Source organism: Trachemys scripta, chromosome 8 (assembly GCF_013100865.1).
Source record: "Trachemys scripta elegans isolate TJP31775 chromosome 8, CAS_Tse_1.0, whole genome shotgun sequence".
NCBI lineage: Eukaryota > Metazoa > Chordata > Testudines > Emydidae > Trachemys > Trachemys scripta.
This window is the reverse complement of record NC_048305.1, coordinates 49,522,788-49,548,155: the sequence shown is the minus strand read 5'-3', so window position 1 is coordinate 49,548,155 and position 25,368 is coordinate 49,522,788. Positions and strand designations below refer to the sequence as shown.

The 25,368-nt window shown below is 48.2% G+C and overlaps 1 protein-coding gene across 4 annotated transcripts in view; it reads left to right on the top strand.

Annotated features, from left to right (window-relative positions):
* Positions 1 to 24,812, top strand: part of TNR (tenascin R) — a 153,023-nt gene extending 128,211 nt beyond the window's left edge. For 3 of the 4 annotated variants that reach the window (XM_034779399.1, XM_034779397.1, XM_034779400.1), the window contains 13 exons: positions 840 to 1,103; positions 2,246 to 2,512; positions 3,485 to 3,604; positions 4,865 to 5,008; positions 7,404 to 7,523; positions 9,129 to 9,272; positions 9,946 to 10,076; positions 11,519 to 11,651; positions 15,216 to 15,367; positions 17,532 to 17,628; positions 18,714 to 18,875; positions 21,289 to 21,452; positions 21,843 to 24,812. In XM_034779399.1, the coding sequence (XP_034635290.1) occupies positions 840 to 1,103; positions 2,246 to 2,512; positions 3,485 to 3,604; positions 4,865 to 5,008; positions 7,404 to 7,523; positions 9,129 to 9,272; positions 9,946 to 10,076; positions 11,519 to 11,651; positions 15,216 to 15,367; positions 17,532 to 17,628; positions 18,714 to 18,875; positions 21,289 to 21,452; positions 21,843 to 21,962 (2,018 nt within the window). In that variant the 3' untranslated portion in view covers positions 21,963 to 24,812. The remainder of the gene's footprint in view (positions 1 to 839; positions 1,104 to 2,245; positions 2,513 to 3,484; positions 3,605 to 4,864; positions 5,009 to 7,403; positions 7,524 to 9,128; positions 9,273 to 9,945; positions 10,077 to 11,518; positions 11,652 to 15,215; positions 15,368 to 17,531; positions 17,629 to 18,713; positions 18,876 to 21,288; positions 21,453 to 21,842) is intronic. The other variant, XM_034779398.1, reaches the window with a different exon arrangement.
* The last annotated feature ends 556 nt before the right edge of the window (positions 24,813 to 25,368 follow it).

Below are 25,368 nucleotides of genomic sequence, written 5' to 3'. Positions count from 1 at the left end.
GCGGCCAGAGCGCCGGGGGGAGGGCGGAGTGGCGGCCAGAGCACTGGGGGGAAGGCGGAGAGCCCGCCGCGGCTCTGCTCACCCCGGTGGCCAGAGCCCCGGGTGGAGGGCGGCGAGCCCGCCGTGGCTCCGCTCTCCCTGGCGGCCAGAGCGCCGGGTGGATGGTGGCGAGCCTGCCGCGGCTCCGCTCTCCCCCGTAGCCAGAGCGCCGGGGGGAGGGCGGAGTGCCGGCCAGGGCTCCGCTCTCCCCGGCGGCCAGAGTGCCAGGGGGAGGCCGGAGAGCCCAGCCGGGGCTCCGCTCTCCCCGGCGGCTGGAGCCGGAGCACCGCGCCGCCCCCCTCCAGGTGCCGCCCCAAGCACAAGCTTGGTAGGCTGGTGCCTGGAGCTGGCCCTGCCTGTGGCTTGCATTACAATTTACCTCAGCGGTTCTCAACCTCGGGGTACTCAGAGGTATTCCGGGGTTACATCAGCTCATCTAAATATTTGTCTAGTTTTACAACCAGCTACATAAAAAACTATAGCAAAGTCAGTACAAACTAAAATGTCATACAGACAATGATTTGTTTATACTGCTCTATATACTATACACTGAAATGTAAGTATATTTATATTCAAATAGGTTTATTTTAAAATTATATGGTAAAAATTAGAAAGTAAGCAATTTTTCAGAAATAGGATGCTGTGACACTTGTATTTTCATGTCTGATTTTGTAAGCAAGTAGTTTTTAAGTGGGGTGATACATGGGGGTTTGCAAGACAAATCAGACTCCTGAAAGAGGTACAGTAGTCTGGAAAGGTTGAGAGCCACTGATTTACCTCATAATCATCTCCTCCTACAGAGCTTGACAGCCCTCAGAACCTCGTGGTGACAGCCTCCACGGACACGTCTATCTCCCTGGCCTGGACCCACGCCAAGGGCCCCATAGACCATTACCGCATCACCTTCACTCCAGCCTCTGGAATGGCCTCCGAGGTGACAGCACCCAAGGATAAGTCTGAGCTGACACTCTCAGACCTGGATCCCGGTACAGAATATACCATCTCAGTCATTGCCGAGAGAGGCCGTCAGCAGAGTTTGGAGTCCACAGTGGATGCATTCACAGGTAGGGAGGGGCTGGGACAAACTCTGCCAGGGCTCAGGTTGGTGCAATGTGCTGGCACATCTCCTGACCTGACATCTTGTGCTCCCAAATCTCAACATTTTATTTAGGGGTGGGGGGGGTCTCTAACTGTTATGGTTGCAAATGTGAGCTGAGCATAACTGATGCAGAGATGTCTGCCCAAGTCTGGAACAGCTCATCCAAAAGGTGTAAACTGCCCATACATCTGTGTGGTGAACTCAGATACCCAGTGATGATCACTGAAATAGCAGCATCGTTCACTGTGTCATTGCTTGGGAAAGCCTGTAAGAAGGGTGGGGGGATCACAGATCCACACCATTTACTGTGAGGGATGTCTCATTCTAGCACCATGGGGGGTGGCCTTGGTGAGATACCTCTACTTCCATTTTTGACTCAGTCAATGGGGCCAGGCTTGCAGAGCCCATGCTCAAGGAACCAAGACAATACATACGATCAGATTTTGAATATCTGCCCAATCCACTGAGAGTGTCTGGCGACTATTGTAGGTAGAGCAGGAGGCGATGCATGGGGGGGTACGCGGGGTCATGTGTCCCCCACCCCAGATTTCTGCCACAGGTTGCTGGCTAGGCCCCCTCCCTGTGCAGCAGATCCTGGAGCTGGTGAGCTGGTGAGCTGCAAGCTGCGGGGAGAGGCAGCAGCAAACAGCTGGGAGCTGTAGGGAGGGGCCGCTGAGGGTAAGGGCGGGGTGTGCTTAGGCGGAGCGTGACTCAAGCTGTTTGGGGGGTGAATCTTTAAATTGTACCCCCCTCCCACTCTCAGCAGGTACCAGTCGTCTCTGGGTGGAGCTTATTTTGTGGGTTGAAACCCTTTTTTCCTCCGTTTTCCTCTTGTTCTCAACTCCGGTTCAAGTTAATAGAGAGACCAGGGCTGGCCTCTCAATCTGGCACTGCTGGGCAGTGAATCCCAGTATTTTACAGTAGCATCATGCCACATAGTGACATAACCCAGCGAGAAGTGGTTCAGCATGTAGTCATACTTCTGCCTGGGACACTCCATGAATGAGACTTTTATCTTATTAATTCTGTATGATGGATGTCTTGACATATGCAACTTGAGTGTAATCATTCCATGACAGACTTGCAACATCTCTCTTCGGTTTCCAGGGTTCCGACCAATCACACAGCTGCACTTTTCTCATGTGACTTCCTCCAGCCTCAACATCACCTGGAGTGACCCCTCTCCTCCGGCAGACAGGTTTATCTTGAACTACAATCCCAGAGATAAGGAGGAGACCAAGCAGGTCACACTAGATGCCACCAAGAGACACGCCACCCTGTCTGGCTTGCAGCCATCTACGGAGTATATCGTGTCACTGGTGGCTGTGCATGGTTTGGTCAGCTCCGAGCCCATAGTGGGCTCCATCACAACAGGTAAAGTCAGCAGCTGTCTGATGGGGTATAATGCTCATGCCTAATCTCCAGCTGGAGAAGAGATCCAAGATACACACAGGCGGTAATAGAGACTCCTGGCTCAAAACCATCCTCCAGAGTTGGAGCTAACAGAATAATTTATCTTTACAAAAGAAAGTTGCTGCCTCTACGGATCATTATTTTAAAGGGATTATTCATCTCAGGCTCCAATTCCACATGCCCCATAGCTAGATTGTTTGTCTCAGGCCTCCGGTTCTACATGCTCCAGAACCAGATAATCCGCCTTGGGCTCCCATTGCAGCACGCTACATATCCAGTTTCGTATTGTTCTTGTCTTTGCCTTGGCAACAGAACCCAAAACAGTACAAGGGGATTAAACGTTTAGCCTCCCTTAATCCTGGAATCTCCACCGTGGCCAAAAAAATGAACGTGTTTAGCTTGTGGTCTGAAATTGCTTTATAGCCAACCTCATCCTTCCAGTTTAGGATAAAGCAGCCACAAACAAACGCACAATGGGCTTAGAGCGATGGGAGTTGTGGGAGCTAACCCATTTCCAGACACACGGCAGAGCTCCAGAGAGGGGCTGAGCATTCAGACCTTCCTTTGGAGTCAGTCAGTGAGACTCTTTCCCTGAGCTTTGCACCAGGCCTTTTGTTTCCCCAGCTCACATTCAGAGCCCTGGCGGGTTTTGAACCATAGAATAGGGTTCGATGTCAGCATTCCTTGTTGAGTTTGGCTATTTAAACCCTCTGGTGGGTTGTCTTGCAGACACCCATACTGTCCTCATAACCTGGCTTTTCTTACAGATGAGTAGTCCAATAGACGTAGCCCCCCTTTCTGGCATCTGGGGTGACTGTGCTACGAAATTCTGCATGCAGGAGTGTTTGGCTGGATCGACCGCTGGTTCAGCCAGCAATCAGTGTTCCGTGACTGCTTCATAGGCTTTATCTGGCCTCTGCCTGTCTCCTCTAGGGATCGACCCCCCGAAGAACCTCACTGTGGGCAATGTAACCAAGGACTCGGTGATGATCTTCTGGGCCCCTCCTATCACAACTTTTGACCACTACAGAGTGTCCTACCGATCTGCACAAGGTAACTCAACTGCCTGCTCTAAAGGCTGTTCCAAAGCTGGCTGTGGGCTCTAATGGGTGGCTTCTGGCCATGACTACAGGGGGGGGTACACGATAGGGAGAAGCCAGCACTGCAGAGTGCATGGTAGGAATGGGAGAGGGGGCAGACATTTCCTATCCACTGATCAGGCCACCTCCACAGTCACCAAAACCCTCTGCCCAACTGATGTGGGTCAGTTCAGCCTTGGCATAATAAGTTAAAGCCCCCTGGGGACGCACCATGATGTGGCTGGTAATACACACAGAGCTCTAACTTCCACACCTGCTGGGAACAGGTCCTATGGGAGGGGTGAGGGTACAGCACCTCTCAGACACAGGTCCTGAGTCTTTCTCTCAGGGTGTGTCTACCCAGCCGGGAGCACATTTCCAAGCACAGGTAGGCAGACATGCGCTAGCTCTGGTGGAGCTAGTGCACTAAATGTAGCAATGTGGCTGAGGTGGTGCAGGTGGTGGCTCAGGCCAGCCTCCCAAGGATAAGCCCACCCAGACCCCCGTGATGAGTACTCTGTTGAGCGAGCTAACCCAAGCAGAGCTAGCATGGCATCTATCCATGCATGCTCCCAGCTGCAGCGCAGACATACCCTAAGGGATCTCACCCTACTAGAACAGCTCCAGAGCAACTCTGGGGTCTTGCTAGGAACTAAACCAGAGATAGAGATGCCCAGATTAGGGGGCAATGCAGTGCCCAAAGTCAATGGAGGAAACAGTGCCGTCACTGCACACTGCTACATTCTCCCTGACATCAGGCATCCCGCCACCAGCAGCTGGTACCAAAGCCAACAAGAACAAAGAGTGAATTTGGCCCCAGTGTTATTGATCCACTCTGCTGCACCTTGTGAGATGCGAGGCACTGAGGACCAGCCCAAGGGAAAGGTGGCTGCGAGCCCTCCAGATCTGACACTGCTCCAGAGGATGAAATAGCCCGACATAAGTTAGAGCAGCCCCATGGGGCTGTTCCAACCCACAATGGGCATATCCCCACTATCCCGGCATGCCCTCTACACTGGGGCTTGCAAGGCAGGTGGCAAAGGGCCACTCACATTACTGTCCATGCGTCTCCTCCAAGTACATACTTTCAATATCCCCTAACCTGCCTGTACCCTGGAACTCTGCCTGGGTCTCTGCTCCTTGCACTGCAGCCTGAGCTTCTTTAGGCTCCTGCTCAGAGCAGGACGATCTGACGAGCGACCGTGAAGCTCTTTGCTCTGCCCGCGCTTTGCAGGAAGAGTGGACAGCACGGCAGTCGCCAACGACGTCGCTGAATACAACCTCAGCCGCCTGCAGCCAGCGACCAAGTACGAGATCAGCCTGAGCAGCGTGCGGGGCCGGGAGGAGAGCGAGCGGGTCTCCAGCATCGTGTATACAGGTGGGGGACATTTCCATTGACGAGATCAGAGGTTGTGCTGTGCACGCTCTCTGGCAGGGCGTGATGTGCGGAGAGGCAAGAGGAGTGGGGACAAGGGAGCCAGGATTGCCGCTGACTTGCAGGGTGACCTCATTGTTTGGATGACCATAGTTTAAAAGAGGTTCAGATCCGTAACTCGCTCTGTTCCTGGTGACTTGTGGTGCACATTACTGGTTCAGGGAAAGGGGCACTATGAAGGCATCCAATGCTATTGCCACACTTTGAAATAACTTCACAATGTTCTAAATGCCATGTGTAACCCTTCTGCCAGATGGAGCCAGCAGCAACAAGGGCCGGGTTCAGTATCTAGGGTTCCTTTTCAACAATACAACACAAAACCAGGCTCGAGCCCCCACCCAGTGACCTGGAACAATTACACACCACCCTTGGGCGCCTCTAAGAGGCAATACGTTCCCTCTTGCAAGCACAGAGTCTGAGTGTAGCAAAAACTTTTAATAAAAGGAGAGAATTAACTCAGCATTAATCTGGGAAAACACCACAACTAGGGTTCATAAACACAAACCGTGAGCAAAAGACCCACCCCCAGGTAAGTTGGGCAGTGTCCTTTTCCCCTCAGGGTCTTAAGTTCAGCAACCCAAAAGTCCCTTTAACATGCCCATTCCTTCTCAGTACCCCACTCACAGTTGCTGTCCTTGGCCATGCAGCCCCAGAGTTTAGAGGTTCATCCACAAAGTTCACCTCCCATCCTCCGTGGAAGGCAGAGGGGGGTAAGGAGGCACCTTACATGCTGCATTGCTCGGGCACTCGCTCATCACCCCAAAGGCCAATTGCCACACCTCTGCAGGGCTCTGCTCAGGCCCTCTTCACCAGCTTCTCTGCTGGCCGCTTGCCACACTTTTCCGCCAGATGCCCTGCTGGCCACGCCTCTCCACCAGCTGCCCTGCTAGCCGCTTGCCACACCTCTCTGCCAACTGCCCAGCTGGCCACTTGCCAAGATGTCTTCAGGGCTCCCCCACCACTTAACACCCGTGCTGGCTCTTGCAATAGAGACACTGTCCCAAAGTAGGTCTAATACTTAGACATCGGTATCCATGATTTCAGCTCTGCAGGCTGTAACAAGACCCTCAACTGAGTCTAAATTAGCTCTTTTATTATACCATGGAGAGTGGACGGGTAGGGTGACCAGATGGCCCATTTTATAGGGACAGTCCCAATTTTGGGGTCTTTTTCTTATATACACTCCTATTACCCCCACCTCAATTTTTCACATTTTCTGTCTTGTCACCCTATGGAAGGGTCAAGTGGTGTCTAGGACCCTTAAACAGGAACCACCCCCACCAGGTACAAGTACCTCTTCCCACCCTCTTTCCACTCATTGGGCTTTAGAACCCATGTGCCCTGCCTAGCAAGTACTGTTCAGTTGAGGGTGAGTCCCTCCACTGGGGTATGTTCTGCTCTGCTGCCCTCGGTTCACACAACAAGGATAACAATTCTTTATTACTCCTGCCCCAATAATAAGGAGACCGGGAATCCAACACCAGCCACAAATGATCATTTGGGCAAGCAATCCCATCACGCTGAGCACCTTGGCAAGGTGGGTGTGTCCATGCAAATGAGATCAGATTCTGAAGTCTTTTTCCATAGCTCACCACTAGATGTCAGGGGAGCTCATCCAGACTCTGCTTACACATGTGCCAGCCTGACCCAAGTTCCACTCAACGAACAAGGTTCCTGTGGGCCCAACATGGACTTTTTAAATATGTCCAACAAAAGCCCTTAGAAAGTCTGCCTGCCTTAGTGCAGAGGGGAACCATGCATCCACAGTGTGGCCACGGTGCAGCCAGAGGGCAGGTCACAGAAGCTGATGTTGATTGGCTGATGGTAAAACATCCTTTCCTAAGGAAAGTACCAACCGTCAGTAGCAGCCCTTCTGGTAGGAATGCATCATAGCCATGGGCAGATGGGGATCTGTGAGTAGCCTGTAGGAAGCAAGAGCAGAAATTTCACCTACTCCAAGGGTTTTCTACCCCACAGAGTTAGCAGCAGCATAAAAAAGCCCCAGTGGATTAAAAAAAATCTGCCTAGCAGGAATAGAAACTATTGAACCCATATGCAGTGGAGTTAGAATCATAGAACCAGAGGGTTAGAAGGGACCACAAGAGTTATCTAGTCTAACCCCTTGCAAGATGCAGGATTTGTTGTCTACCCAGCCTTCTTTTGCACACCTCCAGTAAAGGAGCGTCGATGACTTCCCGAGGCAGTCTGTTCCATTGTCCTACTGTTCTTACTGTTAGGAAGGTTTTCCTGGGGTTTAATCTGGAATTCACCCCTCACCCCCAGAGAGTCCAGTTCCTTTTCACACCCATCCCCTGATGAATTTATGGTTCCTTCTCAGCCATGGACCACCCTCTGGGTCTGACTGCCACCAACGTCACCCCAACAGAAGCCCTGCTGCAGTGGAACCCGCCTCTTTCCGAAGTCGAGAACTACGTCATTGTGCTAACGCACTACGCGGGTACGTCTGTGAAGCCAGAAAGCCGAGCTGGTTTGCCTCCAACCTGTAAGCAGCGAGATTTGCACGTGGCTTTAGCACCACTAGCTAAACTCTATTAGCTGCATCAGAAATTAATTAACTAGCCTGACCCCCTCCCAGACAGCTGGTTTAAAGGGATTCTATCATTATGGGAAATTAGAAGGTGGATTTTGCTCTCTGGGTTGGTTGGCAAAGCCACGCAAAGACCAGAAAAGCTAGGACAGGATGGCAGAGGGGCCAGCCATGCCCTGATTTCAAACTGATATCTATTCCTGCTTGACTTTTTCACACACACATTACACAGCCTACTCCTGCCTGAGTGTCCTGTCAATCCAGAGAGAGGTGCCCTGACACTGTACCAACAGGGACCATCCCCCTCTGCGGTGCTCCCGGCCCCAGCACTCTGAGGACAAGGAATCTTGAGGCTGACCCTGCAATCTGAGCTCCAGACACCCTCACAGCTAGCCCAGCTCACCAAAACTAGACATGAATACGAGAGAGCCTCCAGTTAGCCCCAGTACTGAAGAGGGGGGAAATGGAGAAGATGCAGCCAGTGGGCAAAGAGAGAGTTCCCTATGCATAGACCTGGCTGAATTCTATTGGTTTTTTTACAATTTCAACAATAAATATTGATTTCTATTTTTTATTTTTTCCCCAATTTTTAAATATTTTGATTTTCACAGTTGAGGGAAATAAAGGGAGGCTATAGGGGGTTCCCATAATTGACAGTAGGGCTACAGGGGGCTCCCTGCATGGCTGAGGGGCCCAAGACACTGGAGCGCAAGGTGCCAGGGATCATGGCTTGGCACAGCAGAGATCCTGGCTAAGGAAGAGGACAAACCACTGGCCATGAGGAGGCCATCCCGCCGCTGAATGGCTCCATCCCCAGACAGAGAATGGGGTTTTGCTGGCCCTGCAGGGCTCCCTGCCCTGCCACAGGGCCAATGCTACCCAATTTCTGCAGGTGCAAGGTGGGGGAGAGGTCTGCACTCCCACCAACTGAGGGTGGATATTTTTTCATTTATTTCAATGTAGAGGCTGAAATTGACATTTTCTTACATCTGTTGCTTTAAACCCATTCCTGCCCAAGCTTGCTTCTAACACCAAACCAAACTGCTCTGCTCACAGATTGCAGGGCAGCGAGTTTACCAGTTAGTAGCAAGAAAGGAGGCAGCATGATCCAGTTGGGGAGGGAGCTGGGTTTTAATCCTGCTGACTTGCTTTGTGACCTTCCACAACTCTAAGCCTGTTTCCCCAGCTGTAAAATGGTGATCATAATTCTTATGTTCTTTGTAAGTTGCATGGAGAACCTGGGATGGGAAGTGCTATGTACGGGCCAGGTGTTGGCATGGTTTTTGTAAGGAGTATGGGCAATGGCCATTCTCATTCTTCTGCGATCTGAAGAAAGAAGGACATCATTCACCCAAAGAGCGGAGACATGCTGGCAACACATGGTAAAATGCCACCTGTTGTGCCCAGGCAACCCGCCATGATAGGCTTTTGTTTCAAATGGTTCTTTCTTAGTCATATTTTAACAACAGAAGGGCTCCGTATTCAGTCCAAGCCCCCAGGTCCATCTGATTTCAGTTGCAGGGGAGACCATTCTAGTGGACGGGGCCAACCAAGAATACCAGCTGATCAACCTGATGCCCAGTACCAGCTACATGGTCACCATGTATGCCACCAATGGGCCTCTCACTAGCAGCACCATCAGCACCAACTTTACGACTCGTACGTACGGTAACTTCTTCCCTTCTCTAACTTATCTTAGTGGTCCTTAGCGGTTTTTATTTTGTCCAGCTGGGGAACAGAAGCCAAATAAATTGTTAAACAGTCTGTTTTATGTGCTCAGGAACCAGAAAGGCACACAGATACCATGATGATAGGCATGGTATAAGAACCAGACTATACTGATATATGTGAGATGTCAGGTTCAGGAAGATGCTTTTCAAACACTCAGCAGTTCCTTTCTGCTGATCCCCCAGATAAGATTTCCTGATGGCTTCCAGAGGAGACCCTTATCAGATCCTTTTCTTGCCCATTGCCGTAAGGCTGTATACAGGAGAACAATGGGATCTGTTTCACTATTAAATAGCTACTTGACAAACATTGTGCTTCATGCAGTTCAGAGCAATTGCACGACAAAAAAAGTCCATGTGGAGAATATTTATCTGGTTCCTAGTGCCCTGTAAGTGGAGCTCCAGCTAGGGGTGGGCAAACTGGCCTGGAGAGCAAAGGAATGGATGGGCTGAGCACAGGATTGTGAGAAATCCCAGACTTCTGTGGTTCAGCCAGCACTCCTGTCACCATGATTCATGGATCCAGCATGCTGTTTCAATCAGCTGTAATAGCAATGCTAGTGTGTCAGACTCCCAATTCCCTGGGTTCCTATTGACCTTTGCAGTTCTGGATCCCCCGACTAACTTGACTGCCACTGAGGTCACCCGCCGGAGCGCCCTCCTTTCATGGCAACCTCCAATGGCAGAGATCGAGAACTACATCATGACCTATAGATCGACTGATGGAAGCCGAAAGGTGAGTTTTCACTGATAAAGGGGATTGCACTAAAACAAGAACCAGAGATTGGTGTGGTGGGGCGGGACTAATAAATGAGTCAATCTAAGTCACCAGAGGAAGGACAATGTTTCTGAGGGTTTTGCATAAATACTGAGGCTCAGGCTGACCCGGATGACAGACACAAGTTTCCTCATAGACACTACTATTAGATAATGCTTAGATAGGTCACAATCCCTGGGGTAAGCCAGGAGATGGAGACAAAAATCAGTGCCCACATCTGCAGGTCCAAATGGGCAAGATACACCTAGAATGTTTGGAAGAAGTAGTGGAGAAAATTTCAGAACCTCTGAAAATTAGTCATTGGAGCCTGGAGAAAGGTACCCGAGCAATGGAAGGAGGCTAATATGGTACTTATCTTTGGGGAGAGTAGAAAGAGAGATGCAGGCAACTAATTCACCCTACAGCACAGTGTGTTTGATCATTTTATGAGTGTGTCAATATCTGACTATGTGGAAGAAACCTGCCTATGAACATTGCTTTATCAGAAATAGGTCATTGCAAACATGCCTAATAGTTTCCTTTGACAGTATTACTAGTTTGCAAGTGACGTAGGATGTTGGCATTTCAGTAAGGGATTCAATAAGAGCCACATGATCTGGCTGAACACCAGCTAGATTAAAACAACAGAGAGCATAGACTAGGAATTGGTTAACAGAGCTGGCCAGATCCACTCTTTACGCTGCTTTGGGCATCAGGGATGCCCTGTTTCAAGGGAAAGACGATGTCCTGAATTCAGGTCCTAGCAGGTACAGTAAACAGACCATCAGTTGTCTACAGGGAAGAGTGAAATACACCTCTCTGCAGAGGAATAGGAAATCGCCTGTATACCACTTAACCCCATCACCACCGCTCCAATAGAGTAAGTAGTACATAGATCTCTGCCGAGGGCTGAACTTCATGCTAAATGATTAGGAATTAAAGAGGCTTTTTGAACTACTCATTTTTCCATGAAGCACCTCAGTTGCCTTCCAACATGTTCCCTGGGCCTATGGAAATCAGTAATCCATGTACACAGGGACCATGAATAGCATCTGCACATCACCTCCTATTCTGGAGGACTTGCTCTGTCTAGTCACCCTAAATCTCCCCTGGGCTGAAGTTCAAAGAGGAAACATGGCTGAGCAGCTAAAGCTAAGCCTAAGAGTCAGGCGATGTGGAGTCTAATCTGTTTTGCCCCAACATACTGTGTCTTAAGGTAAGTCACTTTCTCTCTGTTTACTCCTTGGGGAAATGGGGGAGGTAATATTACTAGGGGTGCTGAGAGATTAGCGGGTGTAAATGGCTTTAAGATCCTCAGTCAGACAGCATGCACTATAGAAATTCCTGGCTTCTGTTCCCTCTTTACATGCTATCTGGGTTCCACCTCTTGGCTTCCACCTACTTTTGTGATCCGCATCTAGGAGCTGATAGTCGATGCTGAGGACACCTGGATCCGCCTAGAGGGGCTTTCGGAGACCACAGAATACACCGTACGCTTGCAGGCAGCCCAGGATGCGATGAGGAGTGGATTCACCTCCACCAGCTTCATCACAGGTCAGGAGTTTATTCCCCACCTCGTTTGACCAGTTGTGCAATGCTGCACCAGCCGCAGTCTCCCCTGAGTGTCTCAAGGAGATTGCCTATTACCTCCCAGTGCTAAGGAAGACAACTCGTCCCCTAACTCCAAGCCCGCTCATGTTCCAGGGCCTTGGCCCCCTGCCCCTCAACTCACCCAAATACACAAAGCCAAGACTTAAGTTCTATCTCAACTTTCATTACCACAGGCATTACCCTCCCTTCTCCCTATAAAGGGCGTAAACCAGAGATAGGAACCAGATCTGGATTCTGCCCTCGTCCAAGGGTATTTGGATCCAGGCTTTGAATTCAGGCCCCATGTCTAATACAGAGATCGCCTATTTCAAACAGATCCTTTTACCTTGTTCTTGCTTCTGCTCCAAAGAATTAGAACATTCAGTGCAGGGCATACTCTTGTAGTGACCAGGGGATGGACTAAATGACTTAACAGGTCTTTTCCATCTCTAAACTCCATGGTCATGATTCTGATCTCATCCTGATCTATATCAGGAACAACTCCACCTAGGTCAATAGAATTACCACGATGTACAACCAGTGTAAGGCCAGAACCAGTCCCTGTGATGTTCTGACTGCCCGACAGCACTGCTTTCCTGTTCTTTAGAGTAGTCCTATTTATTAAATATTCTACCCTCATGAAATGGATGTTGCATTAAGCTGATTAAGATTCACAGTCCCCATGGCCCTATTGTCAGAGTGCTTACTAGAAGCAGTCTGCCCTGAAACACTGCATGTTGAAAACACTCATGTTAAAAATGTGGGCTGAGTATAGCGTCCAGTGTAGGAGAGTTTTATTCAGAAAGCAGCACTTAATAGGCACTATGCACATTGTGCAGAGCTGAATCCAGTTACATTTGTACCTCAGCTCTTCAAAAGAGATGAGAAAAAGCCTGAAGATGCTGTCCACTCTACAGTGCTGAAATCACTTCCTCTGTATTCATAGTTAGATTAAAAGAGCTCCCTTTAAATCCGCTGCAGACATACACACCAGGCAAGGCACATGGAAAGGTCTTGTAACCTGCTTTTATGTGATAACAGAAGCTAGCAACAACAAAAACCCTTCTTGTCTGATATATCTATAGATCAGGGCCTCTTACGCTATTCTTGCCTCGACTCCATTGGGCACAAAGGATTACAGCATATGCGAGAGGGGATGGAAAAGTAGATATACTTGTTGGGGATGAACTTGAGTTCAAGATGAAAACAAACAAGGCCAGATCCCAAGCTGGTGTAAATCAGCGAGGCTCCATTGACAAGGGAGATTATGCTGCGATTTACTGCAGCTGAGGATCTGACCCTATCCAGAGTCAGAGAACGTACTGTAGATGGCTTCTTCCCTGAGAGACATGTTAGAAGTAGGTTTAAATGAAAATAGAAGTGAGTAACAAACACAATAAACCTGTTTCTTTTCTAATATATCTATGAAACAGAAGCATCTGGGGATAAACAATGAAACAATGAGATCTGTAGAATGCGGTTGCTTCCACCATTCCCTTGTTTAAGAGCCAGGGCATTGCATTACATTTACTCTAGAAACATATCTGGGCACTTTCCAGGAGAACAATAGGTTGTTTTTGTTGGTTTGTTTAAAAAAAACCACCTTTATTTAAGATGTTTTGCTTCTTTGTGTTCACATATAACAGGGCTCTTTCATTCTTCCTGGCATATTAATAGCTGTCTGTTCCGTTTGTCTTTCATATTTGCATAAGGTTCTGGGGGAATTGTATACAAATGGTAAAAAGGAAAAAAATCAATACACTATTTATAATTTGTAGTTTGAAATTTCTTTCAAAGTCAGCTTCGATTTTAAAGATCTGAATATAAATTAAGAAATGTGGTCTTCACAAAGTACCAGGGACTACAACGTGTGTGTCTTTGAAGCAGATTTCATTGTGTGTTTAGTACTATACACGACAAGTCTCTCACTAGATCTTGTGTTAAAATGCACAGAGACTGTAAAATAGGGGCTCTTTGCCTTTTGGCCAAAATGAAACCCATTGACTATTCACGCCCCAAGAATGGGTGGGGGGACTGAATAGAAAAAAACAACAACAAAACCAGGGTTTGTAAATGTCTTCCCACTTTTTAATCCCACTCCCTTTGATGTTAAACTCACACGGGCATTGCACACCCAGTGAATGCAGTTTACACCCATTTCCTGTGTAACTGACACTACCATTTAGGCCATCGCTAAAACTGAATCAAAGATTTCCCCACAAGTTTGTGCCCATTTGTGCCACAGTCCAGATTCTCCTCACACATACACTAGTGTAAACCAGTGTAAGTCCACTGACTTCTGGGGAGTTGCTCCTTATTTACCCTTGGCATGAATGAAAACAGAATCTGGACTTGAGTATGAAATCTGGTCCACTATAATTAATATTTTTCACTGAGGATGATCACAGCTGTGGTCACTGGGCCTTGTTCTTCTCGCAGTTACACTATATCACAAATAACTCTAGTGGACAGGGAAAATTCCCCCTCTCATGTACAAAAGTGTAAATCAGTACAACTCCTAGGCCAGTGATAAGCTAGAGTGCAACTTTTGTGAGCTAAGACTCAGATGCAAGTTCCTGATATTGCAGACCTATTGAGATCATATAGGACTGGTAAAGCATTAACGCAGACCCCCACACTGTGAGCATGTCTTCATTTGAAAATTGCATCAAGCTAGAACATGTCCATGAAGAATCATGCTACCTACCACAACGCTGACCATGACTTTGCAGTCTGCATAGACATGGACCAGTTGTGTTCAACACCATGTCTGCCGGGTCATGGGTACATCCTGCTGAATTTTCTAATGAAGACGAGCCCTGCATGAACTGGATTGTCCTGACACTTACATGGATGTAGTAACTCAATTTAAATCAGTCTGGTTACATGTTTGAAGAACCAGTGTTGACGAGGAAAGAACATTGGTATTTCCCAAAATATCTGTGTATATTGGGAACAATGAATTGAACAAGATCCATGGAAAACTATCACAAGATATCACACTCTCATTCATTGTACCCAGTAGAGTTACTGAGTGTCATGCCATTATACCTTGTGGCATATGATGAGTTAATCCAGGGGTTCTCAAACTGGGGGTCGTGACCCCTCAGGGGGTCACGAAGTTATTACAGGGTGTTGCAAGCTGTCAGCCTCCATCCCAAACCCCGCTTCGCCTCCAGCATTTATAATAGTATTAAATATAAAAAAAAGGTTTTAATTTATAAGGGGGGGGGGTCGCACTCAGAGGCTTGTTATGTGAGAGTGGTCCCCACCACTGAGTTAATTAGTATAAGCAATGAGCTTATCGCATGATGAGGCATGACATGTGAAGTAAGCCAAGAGATAGCTTATGCACTTGATGGAGTTACCATGATTTATCAGGCTGATTCATGACCTCGGAAGTTCAATTCATGTCCTTCCTGGATTGCAGTAAGCCTTGTGTGATGTTGTATCATATGGTATATGTCATGTGACATGTGTAGGGAGGTGCTGTGCCCTCTTCGAAGCTTTGCCTCTCTAATTTCACAGGAGGCCGCGTGTTCGCTAATCCTCAGGACTGTGCCCAGCATTTGATGAATGGCGACACCATGAGTGGAATCTACACCATCTCCATCAATGGGGACCTCAGCCAGCGAGTGCAGGTGTACTGCGACATGACCACGGATGGGGGAGGATGGATTGTAAGCCTCCATGTAGAACTCATCATCAGAACAATTAGAGCTGGGGCACATTTTTAGGACAAAAAAACTTTTTTTCCCATTGAAATCTGCAGTTTTGGGTTGACTAAAACATTGTGCGAATTTTTGTTGGATTTGGCAAAATGTTTCATTGGGGGGGAATTCCCCCCAAATTCAAAAAGTTTAGATTTTTTTTAATTCAAAATGATTTTCATTTTATTTCAATTTCATTAAATAAAATTTGAAAGGTAAAAAAACATTTTTTTCTATTTTTTCAGTTTGGACAGTAAACGGGAACATCAGTTATTTGCACAGCTCTACTAATGTTTTCCATTTCCCAGCACCATCCTTCTATTCCGGAGCATCCCCACAATGCTTTAGACACCATTTAGGGCCACATCATTCACAAAGGCCAAGTAGCCTCCTCTGGGGAGGAATGCAGCAGCTGTTTGGCAGCACATGGCAACAGTTACGGGGAGGAAGGAAAAGTTATCCTAATCCAAGTGAAGGAACAAACCAGCTGGGTAGAATGTAACTTGCAGGGGGCACCAGGATTAACATCACTACTCTATCTCAGGGTTAAATTGCAACTGGCCTTTGAGTGGTTGTGCAAAGAGGGTTGTACTCCTTGCACTCTGGTTATAATCAAAGTCCGCATGCTCTTCTGATTGCAGGGACAGCTCCCTGCTAACAGCTACTGGGGCACAAGCCACCCCAAAGAAGGCAGGGAGAAGCTATGTCCAAGTTCCCACATGTATCAGCAGTGACGCAGGTCAGCACTGCAAGGCACAGCAGCAGGCACACTCCTCCTCAGTGCCCGGCTGCTCGTCGAGACATAATGTGTTCTAGTCCCGGGCACTGCAGCCCTGCGCCTCCCCCTGTGCAAGGATAAAGCTAAAAAAACCAAGTCCAAAATATGCCATGGGACCTTCATGTCATTACTCCTCCAATAGCCTCTCCAGCAGCACGGTGGCTCCAACGCTATGCTAGGGCACTGGTACAATGGAAACAGTGATGTTTCCTGAATAACCAGCACTACTGCCTGCAGCAAAGGGGTTTATCCTTCAAATCTCCCATCCAAGAACAAACCAAGCCTGATGCTGCTTAGTTTTGGAGTTCAGCTGAGACCACACCCTTGGCTATGTGGCTATAAGCCACAACAGAGAAACACTGTATGCCCATAATAAATTAAAGTAAAGCACAGCTCTGGCCAACACAGCTATGAAAGACAGCAAAGCAATGCACCAAAAGAGGCTTAATACAGTCTACTTCATTTTCCACGTCTTAAGGAATGGGTCCTGAGCTGTTAATAGGAGCTGCACTTGGAGAAATTCCCTTTGATTGATTTGAAATGTTTGCAGCTCCTTTTGGAAGTAAAGCATAGCCTGAAGCTGAAACTGATCTATTGTCCTATACATGAAATTAAATGGATACTAGCTTTCAAAGTAAATGATTTGCACTCACAGGGATCACCATATGGTGGTGTCAGCCATCAGCTAGAGTGACTTTGTACAGTGCTTTTAGAGGCAAATGCTACTTAGCTGAATCTCATAAACACAGCCTGACTCAGGTGGACCGGCATCAGAACCAGAGAATACTCTGCTGTTCCAACTAGATTGTGTTGTCTCATTTTCTCTCACACATTATTATATACAAATGTCAGAAAAGGGCCTCCTAAATCAAAGTATAAATTCCTAACACTGCTGGTGTGGATTCTTTCGCCAAAGCTTTTACCTGCTTTTTTACTCTGCTTCAAAGCCTCACATCTGATTTCATGCTGAAGGCTTACAGAAATAACTAGTTAAAAACAAAATCACATGCTGAAAAGCGGGCAGTGTTGTCCATTGGTTAGAGCAGGGAACTTGACATCAGGATTTCTAGATTCTGTTCCCAGCTCTCCAACTGATTTGCTGTGGACATCACTTAACTTCAATTTATCCATCTGTAAATTGACTGTTGCCATACATGTCTAACTTCCAGGCCTGTAGTGAGAATTAATACATTAACCTCTCAAGCTCTGAGCTCCTCACTTGAAGGGTGGTATAGAAAGGCAAAGCACTATCTTTTAATTTCACATATAACAAAGCCCATTTGGCTATGATCTATCAATGTTTCTGCATAAAGCAAAGATTCTTCCATGTGGCTTTCATTCCTTCTCCCTTTGTAGGTGTTCCAGAGACGGCAGAATGGGCTGACGGATTTCTTTCGAAAGTGGATGGATTACCGGGTTGGCTTTGGAAACCTAGAGGATGAGTTTTGGCTGGGTAATGCCCTCACCTCTTTGTCTGTCACTGACACAGTCAGCCTGGCTGTGATCAGTGGATGCTTTGCATCTTTCAATCAGACACTTATCTCTGCAAGCTTAATTTCCATCTCTCTGTGTCTGCGTATCATTAAAGCGGTTATCTGTCCATCTCTCCCCTATTGATCTGCTTTTCTTCACCATGGTGTTTCCTCCTTTGTTCTGTCTGCGCTCGTATCATTAGCGATGTGTCATGCGGAGGAAATGTGACATAAAAGGAGATCACAAAGGTGCAGCAGTTCCTGATTTGTTAGGTGGCACAGTAGGCTTTTTCACTGGCCTTCCACCCATAGAGACCTGGTTTCAAATCTCCTTCGGTCATAAAAGGAATGGAGCATGGCCATTCTGTCCAATTCCCTGGAAGGTTTTTGTCTGCATTATAAATACACTCTGCAATTTAACATGGTTGGTAATTTCTTCTCAGAAGAGGCCCAGGCCTAGAATGGTGGAAATTGAGGAATGAGTGGGTGAGGCATTGGCAAAGCTCTGCGTGAGTGGAGCATGTACAACTAATACCCTCAATGGATGGCTGTAACTGGCATTTCTCATCCCTGATCTTAATGAGTGAGAATATTCACCTGAAGAAATGTAAAAAAACAGATATTGATGATTTAGCATTGCTTCAAACCGGAATGCTGTCACACAGGGACAGGACTATACATGTACACACTGGAGGTGGGCCCACGGCGCAAACACCCTCCAAATTTAAGGTGTTTGGCATCAGAAGCCAGATTCAGATTTTGCAAATGATTCCTACTACAATGAGTCAAACCCCAAAACTGCAGAGCCAAACACTCCAGACTTAGAGAAATCTGGGTCCAGTGTCTTGTTCTGTACATAAGTGTAACGTCCACATTCAGTCACTAAGGGCAGAGACACGAACTGAGGCAGTGTGGCTTTTCTTCAAAGCACTGGTGATTTCTGGGTTCTCGTCCTCTGCATTTGCTTGCCGTGCATTTTCACTGAGCCCTGAATCTCCTTCCATTTTCCTCCCAGAATTGCCACCAGGTACCAGATTTCACCTGAATCCTCTGCTTTTGTCTGCAGGCCTGGATAACATTCAGAAGATCACATCGCAGGGACGCTACGAGCTACGAATAGACATGCGAGATGGCCAAGAGGCAACTTACGCCTATTACGACAAGTTCTCCCTCGGTGACGCCAGGAGTCTGTACAAGCTCCGGATAGGAGACTACAATGGCACTTCCGGTACACACTATCACTAACAAGCACCTACGTGCAGCAGGAAGCTTTCTGGACTGGTGGGTCCGAAACGCCTGCAGTGCATAAGCTTGAGCAGTGTAAGGAAATCCCACCACCCAAAAGATTAATTCCTTTCCTGGATGCTACTACCACTCTGGACCATCCAAATAGACGCCCTTAGTTGTCTCTGCTGCCTTGCGAGTAATCAGATAAACCAGTGTGGTAATCACCGGGAGGCACATGTTTAATCAGCACATAGAATTTTCCATGAGCAGTTACTATACACCCATTGCTGTTCAGCTAATCGGATCAATAATGAGAGCTAGTGTCTCGTACCACAATAACAGCAGATCAGCCTGTTAATGTCACGCTTCCATATGAACTGAAAAGCTGAAGTCATCCATATAGTACCATGATATACGTGTCAAACGTTTGCTGCTTTGGTTAGAACGTTAGCCCAGCCACTGTTCTTGGATGAGACAGAACTGCTAAGCTTCACCCACCACAATGTTGGCAGGACGATGTTCTAACATTCAGATATCTTCGGGGCGTGGCGGAGGAGAACTCACTTCCACAACTAAGACTAGACATTTCAATGAATAACAAGATTAGCTGCAGCTTGTCAGGGATAGACAGAGGCAGCCGGGTCTAGTGCTTAGCAGAAGGTCATGTTTGGGTTACCGGGAATCAGGCAGGAGCCAGACACACCAATCCAGACAGGGTCAGGCACGACTCAGGTCACCAGGAAGCAAGCAGATCAGCAGCTGAAGCACTGGGCGAGGTGTCCGAGCAGCAGCCACCTAGGGCCTACTTGTGCAAACCGTTTCCTGTGCCTCTCTTTGGGTTTAAATATGATGTCTTGACCAATCAGAGCTTCCAGTGTTCCTCCAATCAGGGCTCCCTGATGTCGCTTCAGGTTTAATGCTTTCTCCACTCAGTCAGCGAGTAGCAAACCACCGGGTGCGAGCAGGGAGGTGTTAGATGAGTGGAAACCCTGGTTCAAGATGGAGGGGGAGTCAGGATACAGCTATTCTTGTTTGGATAAAAATGTCTAATGACCACAAATGGCCAGACTCCGGGTACAAGGCAACCACTCTCTGCCTGGGGCTAGCAAGAAACCCTCCACCATATGTAAGATGTAGAATTGTCCATGCCTGTAAGACATCTAGTACTGGGTGAGAAAAGATAGTGGACTAGATGAACCGTTAGTTTGATACACCATAGCAGTTCCTATGGCCCAGACCCTCAAAGGTATTGAGGCACCTAATTCCCATTGGAATCAAGGGGAGTTAGGCACTTCAATACCTTTGAGGATCCTGGCCTATGTTTGTATCATATCTAGGAGTCTGACACTCCTCCCCTATCCCCAAACTGGCTGAATTATAATGCAACAAAACCCTTTGTGCTTCAAACCCTTATCTGCAGAGTTAATAATGACACAGAGGGGAACCACCCTTTTTGCCCCTTGAAAGAGGAGTAAAGGTTTCCCAGACAGTACATTTCCCTTAGGTTTTCCCACGTGTACTCTGTGTGTGTACGTGCACGCACATCCCTGTGTTCTTTTTTCAGGACTGTGCATAATTAATATTTTCTGGTCTCTTTGGTATTCTCTTGGGGCATTACAAAGCGTTTATTCACTTCTTATTGCCCATCATGCATTTAGGGTTATTTTGGAAACATAGAAGCATGACAGAAGTGAAGCAGAAGATGGGCCCAACCCAAAAACCCTAGATTGGAAAATCTCCCAACTGTAGGAAAGTTTACATCAGGATCCAAACTCTGCAGCCAACACCTGCCTACAATGAGCCAAACCACCTCCCCAGATTTGAAAAGCCCCAAACTTTGCAAACTCAGGCTTATCTCTAATTACCATATTCATTACCCTTTCTTTTTTGAGCCAGTCAGACCACAGTGTGAAGGGACCAATGTTTAGAGGGAGAAAACAATCTCTTTGGCCAATGGGTGGAAACAGAAACCCTTCATCAGAGCAGTGATGGGTCCTCGCCTCACACCTACATCTAGAGTTCGAGTTCTGGGGTGTTTGGATCCAGGAATTTGCTTTAGCCATGAAATTCAGAACTGGACCTGGCTGCAGGTTTTTACCATCTCCAATGCCCAAAGGGGTTCAGATCCAAGGATCTAGATTTTGTTCAGGCCCATCTTTACACCAGAATGTCAGCAAAAAGATCTAGGACCCATGAGGTCAGGGGGTTAGGAACTCAAACTAATCTTATTCCCATAGCATTCTGCCAGTCTTCAACTCTTTGAGCTGGAGAGCTATAGATTAGCAGAATGAACAATGTTATTGCATTATTATAATTTACTCTTTGTAGAGAGACTAGCCAGGCCTGACATGGTTGTGCTTACACACCGCAGGCGCACCCCTGAGCCTCTCTTCACAGCGTCTCCCTTTATACAGGAGATTCACTCACCTATCACCAGGGACGTCCGTTCTCCACCAAGGACAGAGACAATGACGTTGCTGTTACAAACTGCGCCATGTCATACAAAGGGGCCTGGTGGTATAAGAACTGCCACCGGACCAACCTCAACGGCAAGTACGGCGAGTCCCGGCACAGTCAGGTAAGCGCGGAACCATGCAGCAGAGAGATGGTGCTTCGCATAACCAGGAGCCCCAAGGTGCCTTTCCCAGGCCCTTCCCTTTCATTACACTGGGCAGATTCCATCTGGTTTCAAGAGGGAAACTTTCAAGCAATGTTTCTTGCCTTATGAGTGGGAGACACAGGAAAACTAACAAGTTAGCACATACGTGAGAGCTGCGGGGGATAACAAGCCAGAGAGAGAAACGTACACATTTCTTGCCCAGAGAGTAATAAGAGAAGCTGCTTCATTAAACAAACTCTTTTCTTTCTTCCCACTTAACTTCCAAGTTCAAACGTGTTTCCTTCTTTTTCCCCCCTCCACCTGTTTTGTTGTTTTTGCCCTGTGCCTTGCTCTCCTTCCTGCCTGCAGGGGATTAACTGGTTCCACTGGAAAGGCCACGAGTTCTCCATACCCTTTGTGGAAATGAAGATGCGACCCTACAACCACCGTAACGTCTCGGGAAGGAAACGACGGTCCCTACAGCTGTGAGCCAGCAAGAATCCTGCCCCTTCCCGCCCCAGCCACCCGACCTTTTCTGTCATTCGTTTGTATTTTATAATATGAAAAGGGAAAAGAAATACTACTACTCTGAGCTAGCAACCTGGTCCATAGGAGTCCTGGAAGGGCTGACTGAGCGGCTGGTAGGCTTTGGAAAGGGACTCAACACCTTCCCTGTGAAATGCCGAGTGCCCGCTCCCCCTGCTCACAACGGGAAAGAGAGAGAGAGATGGATTTTTATTTTTTTTTTTAAAGACTTATAAATCCCAGGTGAACCCCGTAGGACATGCTTTTGTTGAAGGTGCTCCCTCACCACCATCTCCGATGCAGCAGGGCCTCCTTCACACTGCAGGTCCTGTCAGCCAGGGACGTCGATGGAGGCTGGCCTGGCCACGCTGTGGGGGCAGGTTTGCTGTTCGGCTGAGCTGTTGGACTAGGCCTGCAGCTGAGGTGGCATGTAGCACCAGCTGCACCTGGGCAAGAGGGACCACACATAGTGCCCTGTCATTTGATCATACTCAGAGGCAACAAGTCTAATGCCCCTTCAGCCCAGGGACAGAGACTCCACCTCCTCCCTCTGTCATACCAGCCAGGGAGAGCCTGCCCCCTCCCCAACATAATGTCCAATCCCCCTGTTAGCCAAGATGATGCAGCTGTCCCTCTCCCTTTGACCAAGAACACACAGTGTTCCTTATCCCCAGGAGCTCACTACATGCGTGCACACATACACAGTGGGGAGAAGTGAAGTTCAAGCTTGGCATTGTGTACCGGGTTACTGCAAGTCATAGATCTCACAAGAAGCGTGAGATGTTTGTCTGCGTTGTATTCCTTTCCTTTAGAGCAATCACGGCCTACTTATGAACCCCACCATCACCATACTTCTAACATGTCCAAGGTCACCCCCTATTTATGGTAGGCGCATGGGTAGTAACAGATGGATGGTGCACTGCATCTGCCTGTAGATGTGAGCTGCTTTAGTGTTTTCTGGGGTGCAAAAGTGGCCCATCTACTCTGCATGTTGACTTCATCATAAACCCTTTGGTGGCTTTTTGCTGTTATTTTTATAAGGCCTAGCTCAGGGGAGAGGAGAGAAGGAATCAGAGAAAACAGCTTCTAGGAATCTTTAATGTCATTCTGAAGTAAGTTCATTTAATCTCCCTTTTCACTGTTATTTTTACGTACAATAATGTTGTGACTCATAGATGTTACTGGTCCTAAACCAAAGAGTATTAGAGAAAGAGCAGCGAACAGAAGAACTGGCAAGTGGCCGCAGTTCATCCTGAAGCTTGCAGAGTAAATTGCAGCCGTGTGCTGTGACATCCAGTCATCCTGTTCGTGTTCTCTGGGGTTATGGAGGAAGGATGGTTTGGTGGTTGAGGCAAAAGACCTCAATGTAGATTCTCTTCTCACTAGCCTCCTCTGTAATCTTGGGTGAGTCACAACGTCTCTGTGAGCTGTTTCCACCAGCTCTCCTCTGGGGAGCTGAACTCTTCCCTCTCTCACAGTGTTGTCGCAAGGCTTAATTCATTGACATTTGTAGAGCACTTTCAGATCCTTGGAGGAAAGGCCCCATATAAGTTCCAAACATTATGTTTTCCCTCCTTATAAAGGGACACTGCCCTGGTTAAAACCTGATATTTAAAAGCTCTATCCCATCCCTGCCTGTTGTTACTAACAACACCTTTAATTATTAAAAGTGATTTTCAAACACTGAATTTACTCCTTAACGTTGATGCTGCTTATGTTTTGCACTTTAATCAGTTTGGCCAATGAGAACAGACCAGGCACTTTCCACTGCTGCGTCCCATACGCTAGCACAAGGCAGTTTTGTGTGGGTTCGCCATACTGTAGAGGAAAGGTTACCGGGGACTATCGCTATTTGATAGTGGGACTGAGTCTTGTTTACACCAAGGCCGCTTTGCATTCAATTGCAGTTTACACCCACTTTCAGAGAGCACGTAAAGGGGCCTGAGTGGAACAGAGAATTCAGGACAGAGTCTCTAACAGATTCAAGGAGTGTGACTAACTCCCATCTGTTCCCATCCAGCCTGTGCCCAGTGGAGAGACAGGAGAACGAGCAGGAAATATAGTCTCCCCCTCTTCCCTACCCGTGCCATGCATTGGGACATAAAAACCTAACTAACCCTGGGTTCAGGATTAGGTACAACCTCAGTCCCCTGGCTGTAAGGTCAAGGGGAAAGACCCCATCTGTTGCTAGTCTGGTCTGGTAGAACGGTGCTGCAGCTGACATGTGGCACTGGTATGATCCAGCATTATAAGGGCACTAAGCCTTGCTTTCAGTCCTGAACCCAGGGGGTTTCCTGACCCTTGAGCACATGAATGGGTGAGAGTGTAGTGCTCAGCTAGTGGTAGTTCTGCACACATGTTGGATGTAGAGATGGATCCACAGCCCACTGAAGCTAGCAGAGATTCTCCTGTGGATTTTAGCGGGCTTTGGACAAGGCCCTGAGTAAATCACCAGGAATCAGAGGAGGTGTAGGGAGATCAAGGAGGAACAAGAAGGCTTCAATGAAGAACTAGATCTGGGATGGGAGGGGAGTAAGATGGATGAGACTCTCATGAGAGGTAGAAAATCTCTTCTGTCCTTAGCTATGCGCATCACTTTGGAATTCCAAAAGCCAAGGAGAAGCAGCAGTTAGGACTGACGGAAGTTTAGGGAAATCCCTAGCAATTATTTGTCTGAAAACTGCCCCCACCCATTGGCAGCCCACAAACAAGAGGTGACCCTATGAAATGACAAAGCAGTGTAGTTTAATGGTTAGAACTAAGTGCAGCAACTGAGCATCTTGGCTTCAATTCCCATCTGAGGCAGTGGGTCTCAGTGGGTCTCTGGGTAACTTCAAGTAGGGCCGGTGCAAGGAAGTTTTGCGCCCTAGGCTAAACTTCCACCTTGTGCCCCCCCTCCCCCATGGCAGCTAACTATGCCCACCTGCCCCTCCCACCCGAGGAGCCCCCCCACGGCAGCTAACCCCACCCGCGGCAGCTAACCCCACCCCGGGAGCCCCCCCTCGCAGCAGCTACCCCTCCTTGCAAGCCCCCCCTCCACAGCAGCTAACCCAACCCAGGGAGCACCCCCACGGAAGCTAACCCCGCCCCCTCCATGGCAGCTAACACCGCCCGGGGAGCCCGCCCCAGCTCTCCTCCACGAGCACGCCAGTGCTGCTCTAATTCTCCCCTCCCAGGCTTGCAGCACCGATTGGAGGAGACTTAGAGGGGGCTGTGTGCTCAGCAGAGGAGGCAGAGTGGAGGTGATCTGGGGCAGGGAGCAGTTCCCCTGTGCGCTCCCCCTGTTACTGCGGGCGGCCCTCCCCGCGCCCCCCGCCCCCAGCTCACCTCCACTCCACCTCCTCGCCCGAGCAGGCTTTTAGGCGCCTCC